Below are 19,857 nucleotides of genomic sequence, written 5' to 3'. Positions count from 1 at the left end.
CATCCATAGCAAGATATTTGACCAACTACTGCTCTCTGTCATATGAAATATAGATGATGGTGACCTGCTGAAGGGCTGTATGGCCACCAATGAGATGATCATGTTTACTGCAGTGCAGGGTTATACGCAGATATAAAGAGTACGCCCACTTATTTTGGAGTCTCCATTACCCACTTCCTAATCCTCTGATTCACAATAGTCAGTAATATACTGCAAATCCCCCCCCCCCCCCATGTGATGGTGCTGGAATGCCCCGCCCTACTCTGTCTCTAATTGGCTAGTACACATAGCTCCTCTTCTGATGCTATTGTTAATTACGTAACATTCCCTACTGCCTTAAGTCAAGCAGCAAAAGTTGAGTTTCAATGTGTAAACACAAAAGGCCCATTTTTAAAAAAGGTGAACTGTCTATTCAAGAGTAGTCTTTACAAGTCACTGTTTATAACAAATTATCCATAAGAGACTAGAGAAATACCTTGATGTGATGAGTTTAAGCGGAGGGATCTGCATAATCTTAATATTGACTATATAAGCACAAGTTTCTATTCGGTCTAATCTTAATAAAAATGACTGCCATTAAAACTCATGTTTCTGTACCAACCCAAGCACCCAGAGGTTAAGAGAATATGGCAACATCTGGCGTTAGCTGATTGAACACAGCTGTATTTGTGTCCTGAAGGCAGAATCAAGTGCTGTCCCCTCCCCTCATATTTGTCATCACCTTAAGCGCCACAACAAACGCGGCGGCGCCTCCACCCAGAGGAGCTATGGGACGAACAGGAAGTCTAATTCGAGACCACTTCCTGGATGACATTCCTAACCTGAGCCGCCTTCCTGCCAGGCTTTCTCAGGCAGATCTACGGTACCCCTGGTGAATGTAAAGGTCTAAATATGAGATGTAGGAAAAGCAAGTTGGAAGTGTTTCAACCCTCTCAATGGGTTTTTTCTTGGACATCTGTTCATCAAACGAAAAACATGCACATGTATTAAACTTGTTTTACAAAACATATAACACACTAGAGGTGGGGAAAAAATAAATTTATGTAAAAATCAAGATTCTTACCTTCTGAGATTTTAAATAGATTCATAAGTTTTTTTGGCTTATCAGTCACTCCATGCTAAGTGCTAAGGCTAGCTCTTTAACTCAGTAGAATGCCAAATGGAGCAACAAGAAATCCAGCCAGTATCAGATGACTGGAGTAGATCCTGAAGTATGTACAAATTCAAAAATAGACTTTGAATCATGAATCGTTTTGAATCAAAAATACGTTCTGAATCGAATCGTGAGACGCCCAAAGATTCCCAGCCCATAACACGCCATAAGAAATGCTTGGGGTTAGTGAGAAATGATATCGTACTGTAGTTTGTCCAGCAGTCTTAGCATTATCAGCACATGGAGCTGAGCATCACAGCTAAGCAGACGACGTTCAATGTTACACAAAAGTATTCATTTAACGACAGCACCATGTCCGTTTGTACCAGCATGTACATGTTAAACCAGTAGCTGTATAAGTCAATTAATGAAAACTTGAAACATGTGTAGCCATTTCAATCTATTTATTTATTTGTTACCTTCATTTAGGTGCATAGAATGAGAGTTTACATGAACAACAGAGTGACAGACTGAAAGATGGAAACACATAGAAAAAGAACAGGACATCAGACAGTATTGACATTAGGCTTTATAGCAGCACCACTTCATTCCCCTCTTTTACCCAAACCAGTTTTCTCATCCATCATCCATCATAAAACATAAAATAATTATCACAATATGTTAGCAGATGCTTTGGTTTAAGTGCAGGATCAAGAATTCAGTACTGAAGAAAAGCACTTCAAGCTACTAAGAAGGCATCAGCCCCTCAAGGCACGACATGTTGTGAAGTCAAGAAGCACAGATTCAGATGTTGCCTGAATGTTTCTAAAGTACAGATGTTGTTCAAGCACATTGAAGACATTTCAGCCAAAGATCAAACAGGTATCGTCTCATTACAGAAGCAGATAAGGTGTAAAACAAAAGCTCCCATTCCAACACTAGCTATGAATCCTTCTCTATTGTGATTTTAGATTGTAGTGTGTTCCTGCCATTAATACATTCTCACTCCAGACTATTTTATTAGTTAGAGATTTCCTTCACATTCAATATTCATTAGTGGATCTATACAAATTAGATTATCCTTCCAGTTTAAATGATAGAACAAATAAAATATGACCCTACATCTGTGTACATTTCACAAATATATAACTAAAAGAGTTTTTCACCTCAGCAACTGAAAGTGAGCAAATTATATTGCAAACGAAAGCTGAGCAGCTGAATGCCCGGGAAAATAAGTCCAAATAAAAACCTGATTTCCACATAATCATGATAAGAAAAATAACTAAAAATATTCAAAGATAAACTGCAAATTATAGTAAAAACCAACTGTTATACTGGATTGGATTCAGATTAAAAGAAATAAACTGTATATCAAATAGATACCTCCAAAATATAAATCAACCAAAGACACACTATGTGTTTTCTCTCCATTTGCCAAAATCAGTTTTAACCCTTTAAAGAAGTTTATCACCAGCAGCTCTGAGATCCATTGTGTCATCTCTAATATCAGCCCGTTTCTGTGCCATAGACCGGCTGCTGTTGTTTTCAAAGTGTTGGTTCGGGGTGTAGTTACAGTATGCTCTCCCTCAGGATCCCACTGATGGATGTGTTTAACTCCTGACTTTGTGTTTGGCATGCTGGTGTTCGATTCCAAGTGTGAAAGTCCAGCAGAACCTGGTTAAGTTTCTCCATCCAGTCCAATCTCTCCTGTTTCGTGTCGGCAGAAAACCAGCACCTGAAGAAAAACAACAACACGTTCAATCAGGTTGTTACTGTGGTCATTAGAAGTGTTAGAAAGGCTCTGCAGATTGTTACCTTTGTTTAGCCTGTTATAATAACTATTATGTTAAAGAGGACATATGAAACCCCTTTTCCACCTTTTCAAACAGTCCCCTGTGGTCTGATTGAAACATCTGTGCTGTGCTTTAATGTCGTCAGAAACGTAGACTGACAATCAGAGACGTCAGTGGTAAAAATTAGACGACGTAATCCCAAAATGTTTGGAACCCTTTAGTCACCTACTGAATGCCAAAATACGAGAAATCCTGCAAACCGTTTAACTTGCAACAAACATTTATTGTACTGGCAACGTTTCAGTAGTAGACCTTCATCAAATTTTTGGTGGGAAATCTTTGTATTTCTAAGTCTGCAAAAGGAGCCTCCCATGACGCAAAAATTGTCATTTTGGGTCATCGTCGGCTTTTGTGGTTAGCGGGGTGAAACTACAACGCTAGTTCCTCATATTTTCGACTACTGAAGCTACTACTACACATATGACCCAATGTCAATACAGATTCATGTTTCAACGGGTGAAGTATCCCTTTAAGTGTTTGATGGACACATTTCTCTTCTTCACACCTGTCCAATGAAATGGATGTGCAAAGGTTTTTTCTACTTCAGGATCAAATCCAATTAAAGACAGTTATTTTGAAATAGTAATTTGTCAGATTCAAAATAACTTTTAAGTAACGACCTCTATCTCTAATGTCACAAAATAAGTTTTCCATCAACTGTCAGAAGTAAAACACCGTCTCTGACATCACTAACTGGCTGCATATAGAGCATGCTCACTGTAAACAAAAGTTGTAACTATATTAGAATACATTTCATGATAAAAAGCCATCAAACTGTGTATGCCTTAACAGAGAGAAGTCTGTGATAATCACATGAACAGAATGTTTATAAAGAAGATAAAAACAGAGACTACCCAAGATGAGATTTTTCTTGATATTTAAGTGTATTCAATCTTACTTGGCCAATGCTTCCTGGCTGTTGTCCTGTGTCTGCTGTGGCACGTTGCTCACCAGCTCAAAGGTGAAAGGTCGAGCACACGAGTCCCTCTTGACAGGCCTGAGGCAGTGATTGTTGAAGTTTGACAGAGAGATGTTTCCCTCTGCTCCCTGAGATGAAAAAAAAAGAAAAAGATATCAGACAAAATCTCCCATAAAGTGACTTGATGTTTTTGTTTGCAGATCCGTGTGTTGGTCGACCCGTACCTTTGTTTCTCTGTCATTGGGGTGGTTCCAGTAGGACATATCACATCCCTTAAGAACAAAGTATCTGCGATGCCACACTCCATATCCACTAATCAACTCAAACATCGTCTGAGGACAAGAATCACAAAATAAGAGAAGCGTGAAATGCAGCTTAATGAAGAAAAATCTGTTTTCAGGATTTAAAACTAAAGTCTCCTCAGATGGAGTAAAGAAAGGAGCAACATACAGTATATCAGTAATAACACGTTATTGTTATTTTAGGCAGGACAGCTACAGAGAAAGACCTTCTAGTCAAAACAGAAACAGCCGTTATCACTCCTTTCAAAGTCACCAGACTCCTTTTACCCAATGGAAATTTTACCTCACAGCCCTGATTGGTTCTTTAGTATTTGTTAATGTGGTGTTTTTATTTTTTATTTTTTTTTGTCTCATATACCACACAAGACATCAGTGCAGGGACTAACTGAATTAATTACTCCACGAACATAGTTTGGATCAGTCAGAATCATTGTGTACACACAATAATAATAAAAAAATCTAACTCGTCAAGGTGGCTGTAGACAGGAAGTCTAGTGTTTGAGTTCAAATTCATGTTTCTGCTGATGTACTTCAGTGGCTCTTTCTCCAAGAAAAGCCTCCAACCCTTTTAAAAAAAAGGTAAAAAAGGTCTCTCTTTTCCTTACTCTTCTCACACACTTGGAATTCCACCCCCCTCCCGATAAGATATTCAGAATCCCAAAAAAAGAAAACCTGGGCTGAGGCTTAAAACTACTGGAGTTCCCCTTTTCTGATGTAAGCCAGTGTGGCACAAAACGACTTGTCAAGACTGAAATATTTGCAGGGTCATTCAAAATATGCCATCCCTCATTACTGACCAGGAAGTCTTGGTGCTGCACACTAGAGTGACTTTCGCTGTCCAGCCGCAGGTAGATGTTGCCCTCTAGAGGAGAGAGAAAGGGCACCTGCAGTTCAGAGGGAGGAAGGAGGGGGATACACTGTTAATGTTATGGAGTCAAAAAACCTAAATTAAAGATTTTTGTATTATGTTTCTGCGATCAGGCAGGGAAGAGTTTGAATTCATTCGCCCCAAACATACAGCATCATACTGAGGCGGAGGTTAACTTGTATGACTGTTGAAGGATTGGTTAGTTCTAGCAGAGAGAACACAGAGAGGTGAAAGGATGAAAGTGTTGTGTCAACAGTGAAACCTTTTCCTGAAATTCATCTCCCAGCAGCCTCCTGATTTTGCCTTCAAGTTTCATCTGAGTGAAAGAAGCAAGAGAGACAGGGGAGGGGGAGAAGTTTCATCACCAGAGAGCCCAACCACGTGTACAAACTCCTAACAGAACAATGAGGGTGTACAGTGACACCTGTCACACTGTGCTGTAGGTCAGAAATGATTTGCAGAGAAGTGCAACACCTGGTGACAGATGATGTGTATATGCATCCATTTATTTATGTCTTTAACATTAAAAAAAATCTCCATAAAAATATCTAAACTTGTAAAAACATCTACTTAACTTCTACGTTATTCTTGCGGGATCCAATCCTTAATGCAATAGATCAAATTCTCCAGTCTACAGTAAGACAGCCCTGACCTGAAGTGTTCCTAAATCTTTAATTCCAGGGGTGCTGTCCTCATATATATCACTATAGATGCTTTACCTTATCAAGAGGGAACTTGCTGTGTCCCAGTGAGGCCAAGGTGACCTTATGAGAGCCAACCAGACAAAAGTTACTGGAGCGACGAGTGTTGAGAGCAGGAAGAGCAGCAGCTGAAACACAAAGAAGCACAAAAAGGAACTCACTGCAAACATGAGTCAGGAATATTCATGACCATTGAGAAGTGAATGTGCAGTGATTGATTACAGAACAGAACAGCAAACATGACATGATTAAACTTTTTGTAGACCAAAAGATTATAATTTATGTATCCTTTTAATGATCAACCTTACTTGTCAGGCTGTTACCAGATCTCTGTGGGGGGGAAGAGAAGATAATGTCAAGGCTTGTTTCAGTGATGAGAGAAAACGTTTGGGCTATAAAATACAAACATGTGACTCACTGTGATTGTATTCAGAATCTTTCTTGGTGTGACCTGAAGATGTAAAGAGATTAGATAGATTATTTGTGCTGTTGTTGATAAGTACGTGACAGCCTTATTGATTCACTCACTGCACTTACCCGTGACTTGGTGGTGGTCCGGTCCACGGTGCAGTTATTACCTGAAGTGTGGGACTACATGGCACAAAAGAGGCAAATGAATAATCCCAAAATTACACCAGATCTAACATTTGAATACTTTTTACAGCTCGACATGATGGCATGGTATAGCCACCTTTTAAAAATGCTCTATAGTACAGCTGTCAACATTTCATGCTTGTTACTTTATCAACTGATATCATGGACAAATACTCGACTCACATCGTTCTCCAGTCTAGATACCCTTTGAGGCTTCCTTGCAGCTGCTGCACTTGCAACTGTGGCTGCTGAGTTGGATCAGGTCATCCACTAACTGAACAATCAGCCATTTAATCCTTGGCCCTTTTATTCTCATTTTATTTAACCTTTATTTAACCAAGTCGGTCCCATTGAGATTAAGAACCTCTTTTTCAAGAGACGTATGACCAAGACAGTCAGCAGCAAAAACACAAAGTTACAGACAGAGACACTAATTTACAAACACACTTTTGCCAGTTGAGTTGTCCTTGAGAAATAACTGTACCACCATTTCTGCTGAAGACAGAGAAATATGTTGTGTGTAAGTGTGTGTGTGAGAGAGAGACTAACAGGAACGAGCATGGACAAGTGAAGAGGTAACAGCTGGAGAGATTCTTGGAGACTAAACAACATGTTATATATATATATATATATATTTGTATCACACAGATGTGTTATTTTACCAGCTGCCACTGCTAACAATGTTTGAGTATTTGTGTGAGAAATAAGATGGCCTGCTGGGGCTCCCATAGTGAACTGATCACTGTATGTTCTAGTTAAGGGGTATAATGGTAATGAACTTCAATGACATAATCTTGTAAGGTGTTCCTTCTATTAAGCAGCAAAAAGGTTGTAAAAAGATGTGCTTGTGTTAAATTGCATTATGGGATGTTGTGCATCCTTAAATGTGACTTGAAATATGCTCATCCAAATGATGTCCACACTCAAACAGCACAACACCAGCTCCAGCCTGGTGTGTAAGCTGTGATGAGTGATGGAAAGCTAAAGGTGCCTTTTAAAATGCAAACTCTCTGACAGTTCAGTACTTCATGCATGAATCCTTCACCTATTTTACCCCAAAAAAATGTCATCAATTTGTCATCATTTATGTAAGTTGGACACACTTTCAATGATTCATGTTTTGTTATGTTGGACCCTACAACACCAAAAAGGCTCATGACAGCTCAACACTTTGCTGAGGGTTAAATGCATGTAGATGTTATAATGAGTTTCATGCTAGCTTAGAACCCGCTAACAGGATGTAAAGCTAACTCTCATACTGGGGTACTAAATTTGTTGAAGTTGAAGCCCAATACAATAGGATTTTTATTTACAAACTATTACAATAAACATGATTTTGATTAACAAGAAAAAAAAGAACTGCATTTAAATATCGTTGTCTCACCAGGCTGTAGACTTCAACATCAATCTCAAAGGAAGAGCGAATGTCCTTTCTGAAACAACGAGAGACAAAGAATACAGTTTAAAAATCTTCATATTTTTAGACCTCAACATGAATTGTTGCAAAAGGATCCAAAGTCACAAAACAGTGAGATCATTTGGATTAAGTTTTATGAACGTGACCATGAATCAGTAGTGAACCACACACCAACATGATCACAGTAACACAACAGATGTAACAACAAATGGAAGCAGCAATGTCTGTGAAGGTGACACATTTCAGCTCCTCAGATAAACCCTTTTCACACATACTGAAATCTCCTGAAAAACTCTGGAGATTAGGCTACCCGGAGGGACTTTAGGGTATATGTGAACGCAAACAGTTGAATTTTTCTGCCGGACCCCTAGTATTTTATCTGCAGAAAGTCTGAGTGAGCTGATGTGAGAACGCAACAGCATCTTCTCCGGAGCATTCACCTCGAGCCAATGGGACACCAGTGACGTTTATATAAAGTGACTGCCGCACGGTGCATAAAGTGTCTGCACGCGACCACTAAGATCTCCGTGCATGTAATTAAACGGCTGCATTATGTTTTCTGTTCGTCAGTATGTTGTTCTCCACTCTTTTGTGGATGTTGTCATTCCATTGGATTACACATAGCATTGATATAAAGACAAATATTCTCATTATAGCGCCGTGTAGTGCACTCTGTTGCTTCGGCCGCTACTTCCGCTTGTTTTTTAATGTCACGTCTTACCTCAGGAAATCCCCCGACCCCCCTCCCCTCCGACAGGGAAAGTCTCCCACTGTGAGGAGCATATGTGAACGGCTAGATCGGGAGAATCTCCGGAGAAGTCCTACTGTAATTATCTAGATATTATCCGGAGTGCATATGTGACAATGGCTATAGAGAGACAAAACAGAAGCAAACCAAAGACTTATCACATGAAGTCCCAAACCAGCAGATGAAGTGCAGCTTACAGAGTGACAGAAGTAGGGAAGGAGATGGTGTCCCCGTTCTTAGCATCAGCAGCTGTGGCCAGTGGGGTGGCGACGATGTTGCAGGGCCCATAGCGGATCAGGATGAAGAAATAGTGACTTGGTCGACCTAAATGAGTACACAAACAAATCAATTCAAGTGGATATCAGCCACTACATTTGTGTTAATAAATCCCAGAATTCCATAGCTGTAACGTCTTTAATTGAAGTCACAAGATATATAATGAGTTAGATTAGGCTAGTGTTGTAGTACTCGAAATTGGTCTTGGTCTCGAGACCACTTTTTGAGGGTCTTGGTCTCGTCTGGTAATCAAAAGCATCAGCAAGTCTTGTCTCACTCTCAGACCGGAGGGACTCTGGATTTTGAATCAAGTCCTCCACTGATATTAGCTATGTTTCCAAGTCATTACTGTGATTAGAAGGAAAACCCTTACTAAAAGAACAAATAATTTCAATTCATTCATAATTTGATTTTTATCCCCCGGTTATGGCAGCAACCTTTCTGGTAATACGGTCTAAGTGAGTGACAGACTCGCTGCACACAATACGATGATTTTTTAGTGATATTTATGGCTTGGTCTTGTCTCGGTCTGGATCCCTAAATGTCTTGGTCTTGTCTCGGTCTCTGAGCACTCTGGTCTCGGGTATGTCCTGGTCTTGGTTAGTGCGGTCTTCACTACAACACTAGACGAGGCAATAAAAAACATAAAGGCTCATAATAACAGTAAAATTGTTTACTAGCAGGGCTACCCGTGTGGTTGAGTGAAGAGCAGACAAATTCCACCTTGAGAGGCAGCTGGATGTTTGAGATGCTCACAGTCCCTCTGCAGGGCTGCTGGGAATTGTATTCCTTGTCCTTTCCTGCTGCCTCTCCTGACCCCAGGTTCCTCTCCTCTCTCAGTCTGGCCATTTCTACCAGTAAAGCAGAGCGCTTCTCACCTGAAACACACAGGTACATTTAGAGTGAGTACAGAGGGAAAAAAGGCAGAGAGACTTTTGATTTATCCCGCTTAATCTGAAAAGAAAGATATTTACATGTCAACAACATCAAAGACAAAATGAGCTGGATTTGTCAATTGCAGATATTAAAAGCACTTCAACTTGGGCCATTGATCTGGCAACTGGTTGCTAGGTTTTTGTAAGCCCCTTTTACACACAAATTTATAATACAACATAGTGACTTTAATCCGCCTTACTGATGTGTTTAGAAGAAACAAAGTTGGTAAAGGGAGACTGTGTTGATCCGCCTATAACCTGGCAGCAGAGGTAGTATATTCTTATTAAGTATAAGTATATTTCGGCGTACATGTGGGAGCTGGCAGGACAGGAGAGGGGGTTGAGATTTTGAGGACAGCTTTGAGCGGCTAACACAAAGTAGTTACGAGACAACACACTGTTGCCAAAGAATCTTGAGAAAACCATGTCCAGGAGCTCATCACCATCGAGCAGAGGATAAGATCAGCCACCATACAGAGCTGCATGAGGGACGGTTAAGGACCATTATTCTAGTTTATATAGCAATGTCCCTGCCCAACACAATGTTTAATTCACTCTTTAAATGTATTTATAAAGAGTTAAATCACCTGCAGAGGTATTCTCCTCTCTAAAAGAAACCTACACTTGTTCATTAAAATCACTTAGAGATTTTCAACATGAAGCTGTTTTATGTTCTGACTATTTGTTTGGGATCGGGTGCTGAAAACTCACCTGCTAAATGTCGCTACTAGCAGACTAAAACCATTCATTTCTGTATAGTTGAAGAAAAAAACGTAACTTGAAACACTGAAAAATGTTGTTGGCATTGTTTCAACAAACAAACAGTAAGTCTAACTTTACAAATGGAGACACGTGTGGGCTCTAATCAGTGTTTATTGTAAAAGAAAAAAGTCTGAGAAATTAGCAGCCAAATCAGACAAACATGAGAGTTTGCCAAACCTTTTCTTATACTTTGCTGTAGTTTGATCAACTTAATGTTGAATGCAAAAGATATAAACTAAATAAATACAATAAAGCTTGAACAGTGTGAATACTCTTGGCTACAAAGAGAATAAACTATTCAACCAAAAATCTAGAAATGCACATACAGGAGACCAAAAGTAGTTTCTCAGCTTCAGCCTCCTCCAGTGAGCCCCGTCCATGCTCCTCGTCAGTACAGCAGCTCAGAGCCTGGAGAGTCTGGCTGATCACCGTCTGAAGCTTTCCTGCTTCTTCATTTAGAGCCTGGACAAAGACAAAGGTAGTTAACACTAACACACACACATTTAATTAAACCGAGAAGAGGATATTTTCAGCAGTGGCAGTACAGTTGATAGTACACTAGGGTGATGGATTTTGCAGGAGGGGATACATTATTAGATTAATTATTAAATTATAAGATTTCAACCTGAATACTGACCATAGAATCTCTAAAAGTTCCACTCACCTTGATTTTCTCCTTGTTGCTGACAGAGGGCTGAGGTCGGGACTTCTCTGGAGCTCGTCCCTGAACCCCTGGAGTGACACTCTGAATGGTGGAGGGCTTGCTCTGTCTTTGTGTGCGGTAGGCATCAATACTGTCAAAAACCAAACCATCATCATGTTACAGACACATGACAGACTAAACAGGGAGATTATGGTCTGAAATATAACCACAACAATCACCATTTGGTTGACCAACAGAGACTATTAATTGCATGAATACATTTGAATGCATTTAAAATAAAAACTACTACAGCCAGAACCTTCATTATTTTTGCTATGAAGAGATTCCTTTTCAGGGGAATGACGTATATATATATTTCCCATTAAATAAAATCACAAGAAACAATTATACCAATGTGAAAACTGATACATGAACAAGTATAATTATTTAGTTTAAAGATTGTGTTAAGGTTTCTGTATTCAGCATAGATATACATATATATATATATTGTTTTAGGTATAGCAAAACTGATAAAAAAATGTCAGATTTTTATATTTTTTCATCTTGAAATCCATGACAACCTTTATGGAGTTTAATGGTTTATTGACTAATCACTTTTTCTCTCCAAAAATGTAAATACTCTTGGTATATAAAGCATTTGGAAATACTCATAACATCCCACATTCTAGTTGGATATTTCAATGGTAAAAATGTTTTTACATACAACATTGAGACTCTTAAATATTTTGTTGGTAAAATAACACAGACTGACAGTTTTCATACGTTGCTGCTGTGATTACCTGTACAGAGGAGCAGATTCAGCAGGAGGGGTGGAGGCCTCTTCTGGAGTCAGGAGAAGAGATGGAGGGTTGGACTCCTCGCTCACTGTCAGTCGCTGTTGGTGAAAAATTCAAAACAATCAAAAGGACAAAATACTTTGCAGGGTTTTGAACATGCATGCACGAGCATGAACTAGCTTTCCTACCAGGACTAAATTCACATAAATAAACTAAAGGAACTTGTGCATCAACAGCAAAGAGTTCAGACTGATTCTTACCAGAGGGGTGACCACTGCCTCTACCGACTTGCTGAGAGGAGAAAGGATGCAGCTGGGAGGGAAAGTCAGCATGTCGTCTCCCTCTTTTTCAAGCATCTTGCTGTCATCCAACTCGTCTTCTTCTTTGGCCTCCCCCTCTTCTTCACTTTTATCCTTCTTGGACTCTGTGTCCATCTTAATGTTCTCTACAGAGCAAGCTCCGATACCACTGTCATGACCCTCGGTGTCCTCGTGATGCACTCGCTCTTCTTCTATCCTTTCAGCATATTCCAGCACTTCCTCAAACATCTGGTCGATTATTTCAGCCGTGTTGGTCTCATCGTGAGAGCTCAGTTCAGCATCTGTTAAAACAAACATTCACAGACATTCACTTCCTGAAAAAAATGAGGGAAACTATTTCAAAACGAGATGTAGATTGATGATGAGGTCTCACACAACTGAGGATGAAAAAAGCAACTAACACATTATCAAGTGCACCTGTGCAATACTAGATAACCATGTGCTTTATGCTCCATATGTAAATAAATAAAACACAGTGGGTCACCACAAGTGATTTTTCTTTAAGAAAAACATAAACTTCACCCAGGTGTTCCATGACTCCAAAAGGTGCCCTCAACTAAATAGTCTTACTTTTCTTACCTGACAGACTCGTCTCTACCCTGGACTCTGCATTGGTCTCACACCAGGTTGAGTCATTTATAAGCTCAGGCTCCAGGATAAAGGAGACTTTCTTTGGAGCTTCTTCTACATCACTCTGCCTGTCATCGACTACAGCTTGTTCTAGTTCCTCCGTCTCCAAGAGGATTTCTGACGCCTCGGCCTCGGTCAAACTGCGAGCTCCATCACTTCCATCCGTGTCAGATGATTCAACCTTAGTCTCTAGCTCTAATTTTGAAACATATTTAGTATTTCTTTTTCTCACTGTAACTGCCTGACATTTATCTGCCAGAGTGTGTTTCACTTTGCGACCCAGGTCCGTCCTGTCTGCCTCCAGATCCATGTCCTCTTCCTTTACGGCAATTGTCTGGATCTCCTTTGACTGTTGACTTACATCTTCTTTACGAGTACTCACTTCTGTGTCGCTCTTGTCTATTGTAAAAATATCTTCTTGGCCTGCTCCATCATAAAAGCCATTACAGGACTCTACATTCTCTTTAGACTGGTCATCTGAACAGCTCTCTGACCACAGTATGTCTCCCTCAACGTTCTCAATTTCAGTCATTTCAGATGAATCAGCGACCTCAGCAGAAACTTTACTCGAATCACATTCACCATGCTCTGTGTCAGAGTGCTCACTGCGATCTGGAGCACTGCCACCTTTATCTTTCTGCACTCTGGATGATTTCAAGTCCCCCTCCTGTTCAGCTAAGATGGACTCTTCTTCTTTGCCGTCTAGAGGATATCGCCAAGAACTAAACTCCTCTTCCATTGAAATCTCCATCACCTCATCATTGTGTGAAGAACAATCAAAGGAGTTTGCCTCGGACCTGCCCGTTTCATTTTCTCTGGATATGTCACCTGTTTCCTTCATGTTTGATTCCTCTGAGTAAGAACATTCTCGAAAGCTCTGATCATCCCTTGTAGGCAACTCTGACACATTCTGCTCCTCAGAGAGAGGCGTGTTGGAGAGACCCTGATCCTCGCTAAAAGACAGCTTCAACACGGTCTGTGACGTTGGAGGCCTTAACTTCTCTTCACCTCCAACTGAAGCTTTGTCTATCTCCTCCTCAACTTCTTCCCCCTCATGATTACTTTGGTCTTTTTGTTGAATTTTAAGCAGTTGGTTAGAGTTTTCAGGCTCTCCAGATGCTGCTAGGGCTTCAGAGTCCCAGCATGGCCTTTCACCTGTTGAAAAAGTTTCCTCACATCTTAACAGTAGGCTACCTGAACTTCAAACCATGTATCTTTATTTAATAGAATTCTTAAATGTTCATTATTGACTTTTTTAGACCAGTCAAGAATAACTCAAGTTCACATGCCCGACCCGTAGTAGCTAAAACAAATCTAACCAGATCATTGCATCACTGTTTTAGAACAACAAAGGGTTTGTTGTTATATCCAGAACACCATTAAAGGGATACTTCACCCGTTGAAACATGAATCTGTATTGACATTGGGTCATATATGTAGTAGAAATGTGAAATAAAATTTGAAGTTGGTGCTTTCTTGACCGAGAAAAGGCAGAAAGTGTCTTTTTGGCTCATGTTGATGAAAGACACCTAATCCCAGAATGCACAGCATTGTAGGCCACTCCCACTAAGGGCCTCAATTTCAGAATCAGAAATACTTTATTAATCCCAGAGGGAAATTCAATCGTTACAGTTTATCCAAAATATACAATATAGCAGTAGAAATATAGTAATAAAAACATTTACAGACATATTTACTTCAACACATAAGGCCATTTCCTCAACTGAGTCAGAGATTTCTTCCAGAAGGAATTGGTATCTCGGAAATTCCTGGCAGAAAACAGACTCTATGTCTGTGTCCACAAGCAAACAGTGAGAGCACAGACACTACCAGTCCGCCCCAGCTCGAGCCGCCCCCGGGCTCCTTGTCCTCACTGCCGCCGACAGGCAGGTCTTATGCTTCGGCTGCAGAAGCAGAAGACCTGCCTGTCAGCAGCACTCAGCATTGTCAGCACCATTGTCAGCTTTCTTCATAGAGCCTGTTAGCATAGTTTCCAAGCAATATGGCGGACGTTAAGTTTCGTTTCTGGGAGTGAGGTCCCACCCACTGATCTGTGATTGGTCTGTAGCTTCAGTGGTAAAAAATATAAGGAACTAGCGTTGTAGTTTCACCCGGCTAACCACAGCAGCCGCCGATGATGCAAAATGCCGATTTTTGTGTCATGGGAGGCTCCTTTTGAAGAAATACAAAAATGTCCAGTCTCAGGGCAAAATGAGGGCGGGATGCACAACCATTCAAAAATACTACCAGGTTTCTAATGATACAAAGCTTAATGCAAATGGGTGAAGTATCCCTTTAAATATAGAGATTGAGGAATGGGGAAAATATCTATTAAGACACATAACAAGTCTTGCAGAGTATTTTAGGACACACCTACTTTTATTGCTTCAGTCAGTGTGCAGAGTTTTAGTGAGTTTTGACCTAACCCGTTAAATGACAAAATAAAATGAATAACATGATGATTTACCTGTTCCAACTGAAGACTGCTTGTTGCCACTTAATGTTGTAGTTTCAGTGAAGCTGCCATCTTCATTCTCAGCGTCACCAGAAGCCTGCTGGAGGCCACAGTGTCAACAATAGGAAACATAATTAAGACGTTATAGTGCACAGCAGAGCTTTGTTTTAGCTGCAAGTGAATAAAAAAAAACTTAAAGGAAATTATTCATGAGCAGGATTAAGACCATATACTGTGCAACCAATCCAGAGACATTTGGGAGGAGAACTTTCTTTTTTTTGTGTGCTCAAAGTGTGGAGTGAAGGATTAATTTAATTCAAACTGTCCATAGCCCCAAAGCAAACAAAAAAAGAATAGGTGCAGTGTGTAAGAACGTATCTTATTTTCTAAACTAGAGCCACATGAATGGGTGATTCTACGTCAGAAAAAAACAGAACAAGGATATAGTTAGAAACATACGACTGTTTAATTTGTGTCATTGACAGTTTCAAATATGCCCATTCATTTGGCTCAATGTACCAACCCATGTGTCAAAACAAGAAAATCAAGAGTTATGTGGTCACAGACTCACATCCCAGGGTTTCATGGGAGGCCAGCGAACTCCCCTTACAGACCCAGGAACCCAGCAGGAGGTATATGTGGGTGTAGTAGGGGTCCTCCCCTGATAATGTTTACACAGGCTGGGGTGTAAATTCTCAAACAAATAATCCATACAAATAATTACAGCCACTAAAGACAATTTAAAGTATGATTCTGTCATAGATGTGTAAATGGTGGTTCGTTGGATTAAAAAAATTATAAAAATAAAACACCAGCATGGTTATTGGAGTTGTTCTACGGTTTATTTGAGCTTCAGGACTTTGTAATGTTTTTTTTTTGTATTTTCATGCTCATCCATGAATTAGAAGACTAATCAAAACAACAGAAAATTAAATATGACAAGACACTAATGAGTGCTGTGTGACTGTTTGATAAGCATTACATCGTGATGACAAACCCACCTGAGTTAAAGTAGGATCGGAGCTGCTCCTTTTCAACCAGGCATTCTCACTGATTGGTTGAAAATGCAACTGGTTCAACTCAAGCTCTCGTTCCTGTTCAGAGAAACGGTGTCAGAGGTCAAACCTAAACTCTTCAATTGTTCAGATACAATTCAGCAGCATACATGCATAATAGTGCGTTCCATTTTATCTCAGAAGTCAGAAATTCCCAGTGTCTGGTCTAAAACGTCATCAGGAACGCCCCCCACGAAGTTGCAATTCTGACTTGGAAACTCAGAGAACCTTGATAAGCCCAAGTTTAAATCCACCATGGCTGCTACGTGCATCAATGATAGTTCAAGCTGTACAATATTGTGTTTATTAGCAACTTGATCCTCTTTTTGTTTAATTAAATGAATCACACTGAGTATTGTGCAAGTTCTATCTGTGGACATGTCATGCTATTTTCGCGCTCAAACTATCACATTTTTTATGCTAGGTATTAGCTAACTAAACAAAGGTACTCCTGGAGGTGTTCATGTTGCCTGTCAGACTGGTTGCCAAATCACAACTGGAATGCAGTTACTTCGGGTATGACGTCATTCCCAGATCTGAGATCCGAAGTAAATGGAACGCACCACAATTAGTTTAACTCACTTCTAAAATGTATCAAATTTACAGATAATACAGCAGCTAGTAGCCTATGTTTAGAAAGATCATTATGATAGAAAATATCAGACAAACAAAGACATCATTGAGGCTATATCATAAAGATCTGTGTGCAAATGATTATTTATTTATATCACTTGGCTTTTGGGTTCAAACCACAGCATTTAAACCAACCTGGCGCATGCGGACAGCTTGTTTGGAGCTGGGAGTTGTGGTTCCCTGGAGTTTCTGCTGAATGTCGGATACAAAGTTGGAGCAGCTCTTTGGGCAGGGGTTGGCAGAGCTCGGTGTGGGGGCAGGGCTGGCCTGGAAGAGTGGTGCTTTAAAACGCTCCTTTCGCTGAGTAAATTCTCCTTCATCTGAGGAGAAAACATTTATAAAGAGGAATTTCTAAAAATGACTAGAAAATAACAGAAAACATGAGAGAAAAGAGTTCATGGCCTCGTGGCAGGGTTAGTTTGTAAAGTTTGTGTATGTTGCACAATGCTGATGATAATTGGCCATGGCGGAAAATATGTGTCTATTGAAATCTTAATGATGTTTACTTTTGGTAAATACTTTGTATGCTTCAAACTGAGAAATAAAAAACATGTTTATATCAACTCTAAGCATCATAAACTAAAATGTGGTTCTCTCATTCTCTTTTATTGTAACTAAACTGCTTGTTTTTTCCATCATCATTTCTGTCTCTTAATACTTTGCACAGCATTGATATATCAGAAAATATAAATTCAAATGTTATCTTTAATTTTCAGTCTTAAAATTATTATTATTATTAGTTATTAAAAATGAAGATTGATTTTTTTCAGACCATCAACATCACATATTTGACCTTAGGTTCTGTGATGAGGACTTTGCTACCAAATCGACAACTCTTTTAACTGACTGAGTTGGAATCCAACATTTTATCCTGAGGCTTGGCCCTCGGGCCACCTGTAGGCTTGAGCTGAAGTCCAAAGACCAGTTTAGTCTATGTTTTAGGACCATTGATATTTAATTGTGTTGCCTTCTATCTACTATAGTTTTTTTTAAGGTTTGGAATAAGGAAAGTACCGCTGTCTTCAACAGTGACAAGTCATTTGTCAAGAGCTTTTTGAATTTGTGTTCATGTGCACCCTCACCGAGGAGATGCTCTCTGAAGGCCTTTTCCTGGATCATGACTGACGGGCTGAAAGCGCCAGGATCAGACAGGCAGCGCTGGGCCAGAGGAGCTACCCCTAGAAAATAAAATAAACAAACTCTCGCTGTTAAGAACTAGAATATTCAACGGACAAAAACACGACACGTATCGCTCAACCTTTGTAAATGCAGACAAACCAGACTGACTGTTGACTTTGTCTAGTATGCATGTCACCATCATGAGAAGAACCATATCCCCTGAAAAAGTAACTCAGTAACCAGTTCCAAGTCTACTTAGGTTAAAGAAATACGATCTAAATCAACTGACTGATGTGGTACAGACAGTTATATGAACAAAGTTTTACAGCGACTTTGGAGGCTGTAGGGTGAAACAGTAACCTTTTGAATTCTCATTGTTTTGCTGATATAATATTCAAACTGCCTTCACTGATAAAATTGGGAGGGCAAGATATCTGAGGTTAGAAAAGCTCAGATTACCATCTTGTCTCTGTGTAAGTAGATGGACCCGGGAACGGACTGAAGGAACCATTGGTGTGTCCGGCTTCGTCTCCAGCTCCAGCAGACGTCCAGAGGAGGAATGTTTCGGACTACGGTTCTCCTGACCAGCTGCCTCCAGACGCCGCCGCTTCTGGCCATCACTCTCCTCTGAGATATTGGAAAGGGAGATGCACTGTGAAAACTGTGCTGTGTTCATGCTGAGGAGGTGTATTTATAAAGATGTTCCTTAAAAACAGACAGAAACCAACCTGATGATATGAAGACATTGTCTTCTGAATCTGACAGAGGTGTTCTTTGTCGCTTCATGTTGGTTTTGCCACTGTTCTCCTTGGCAGCTTCCATAATGAGCTGGAAACACAAACATTTACACCCTGGATGTATATTTTACTAACAAGAACATGTTCCTCAACACAGCTGTTCAATAAACCAGAGTCAATCCACTGCACTCTACAAAGTCTACTTGTCCTAGTTAAGTCTTACTGGACTTTATAATATCGTTAAATGGGGCTTGGTTAATATAGTTAAGTTATATTTGGCTAAAATGTATAAAGATAGCTCGCTGCTTAACACTTGGTTTGGTTAAAACACTTCAGATTTGTCCTGAATAAATGACCTCTGGGCGTTGTCACAATCATTTTCTAAAAGCTCGTCCACAACATGCATCGCATTAGATTACTTACACGGTCAACACAGTTATAGCAATGATAGTTGAATCAAGATAACTATTCGCCGAGCATTGACAACTACAGGAGCTACAGTAGTTCGGTTACATTGCACTTTGATTAGCTACCTTCATGCTAACTTATCGACCAGGATAACGTTAAGGTAGCTTACGCAACCTAACTTTCGTCGGACAAACATTTAGCATTAGCCAGCAATATTATATAAGTTAAGCGGGTCGTTTGTTGCCTTACCTGAAACGATGTCTGCAGGAAACCAAAGTCTATTTGAAACTGACAGAAAACAAGAACCTCCTTGTTGTTTTATGTTTTCAGTCTCCTCCTCCAACTTTAAATTTCAGCGGGTCTTCTGACGTCAGTCCTGTAGTTTCCCGCTGGTCTGGAGTCAGAGCAAATACAGCAGCTCGTTTTCATTCCAGCAGGCGGAGGAACTCCAAATCTGATCCCAGGTCTGTTTACTGTGCGGCTCAGAGAGAGGCCGTTTACCGTACTACACAAAGTCAACACGCAAATCAAATTCCATTACATCACGCCATTAGTATTCTTGAATATAATTTGACCAAGTTTAACTTTATTT

The 19,857-nt window shown here is 40.0% G+C and overlaps 1 protein-coding gene across 11 annotated transcripts; it reads right to left on the bottom strand.

The window, feature by feature from the left end:
• Positions 1 to 1,540: 1,540 nt before the first annotated feature.
• anln2 (anillin, actin binding protein 2) lies at positions 1,541 to 18,994 on the bottom strand. Of its 11 annotated transcripts, none has more exons than XM_061036320.1 (24): positions 18,849 to 18,994; positions 18,580 to 18,747; positions 18,084 to 18,179; positions 17,137 to 17,321; positions 16,315 to 16,407; positions 15,885 to 15,974; positions 15,326 to 15,413; positions 12,808 to 14,013; positions 12,169 to 12,509; positions 11,912 to 12,006; positions 11,133 to 11,262; positions 10,795 to 10,930; positions 9,449 to 9,649; positions 8,693 to 8,819; positions 7,715 to 7,763; positions 6,274 to 6,327; positions 6,155 to 6,187; positions 6,045 to 6,066; positions 5,755 to 5,864; positions 5,298 to 5,351; positions 4,965 to 5,051; positions 4,090 to 4,197; positions 3,845 to 3,993; positions 1,541 to 2,828 (listed from the first exon to the last, which is right to left on the bottom strand). In XM_061036320.1, the coding sequence occupies exons 1-24, from the start codon at positions 18,940 to 18,942 to the stop codon at positions 2,663 to 2,665; spliced, it is 3,882 nt and encodes a 1,293-aa protein (XP_060892303.1). In that variant the 5' UTR covers positions 18,943 to 18,994; the 3' UTR covers positions 1,541 to 2,662. The 11 variants fall into 11 exon arrangements, with proteins under 11 accessions (XP_060892303.1, XP_060892306.1, XP_060892305.1 ...); XM_061036323.1 differs by having other exon boundaries at positions 9,461 to 9,649; XM_061036322.1 differs by having other exon boundaries at positions 15,326 to 15,410.
• Between the last annotated feature and the right edge of the window lie 863 nt (positions 18,995 to 19,857).

Source organism: Labrus mixtus, chromosome 4 (assembly GCF_963584025.1).
Source record: "Labrus mixtus chromosome 4, fLabMix1.1, whole genome shotgun sequence".
Classification (NCBI taxonomy): domain Eukaryota; kingdom Metazoa; phylum Chordata; class Actinopteri; order Labriformes; family Labridae; genus Labrus; species Labrus mixtus.
Note: the sequence above shows the minus strand (reverse complement) of the source record. Positions and strands in the feature narration are given on the sequence as shown.

Bases quoted from the DNA above. Each gene is read 5' to 3' on its own strand.
- anln2 (XM_061036320.1), bottom strand. From the start codon at position 18,942: ATGGAAGCTGCCAAGGAGAACAGTGGCAAAACCAACATGAAGCGACAA. The intron at 6,067-6,154 runs GTGAGTCACATG...TCCCCCCCACAG, and splicing joins AGATTCTGAATACAATCACA to AGATCTGGTAACAGCCTGAC. The intron at 2,829-3,844 runs GTAAGATTGAAT...GTTTTTCTTCAG, and splicing joins AGCCAGGAAGCATTGGCCAA to GTGCTGGTTTTCTGCCGACA.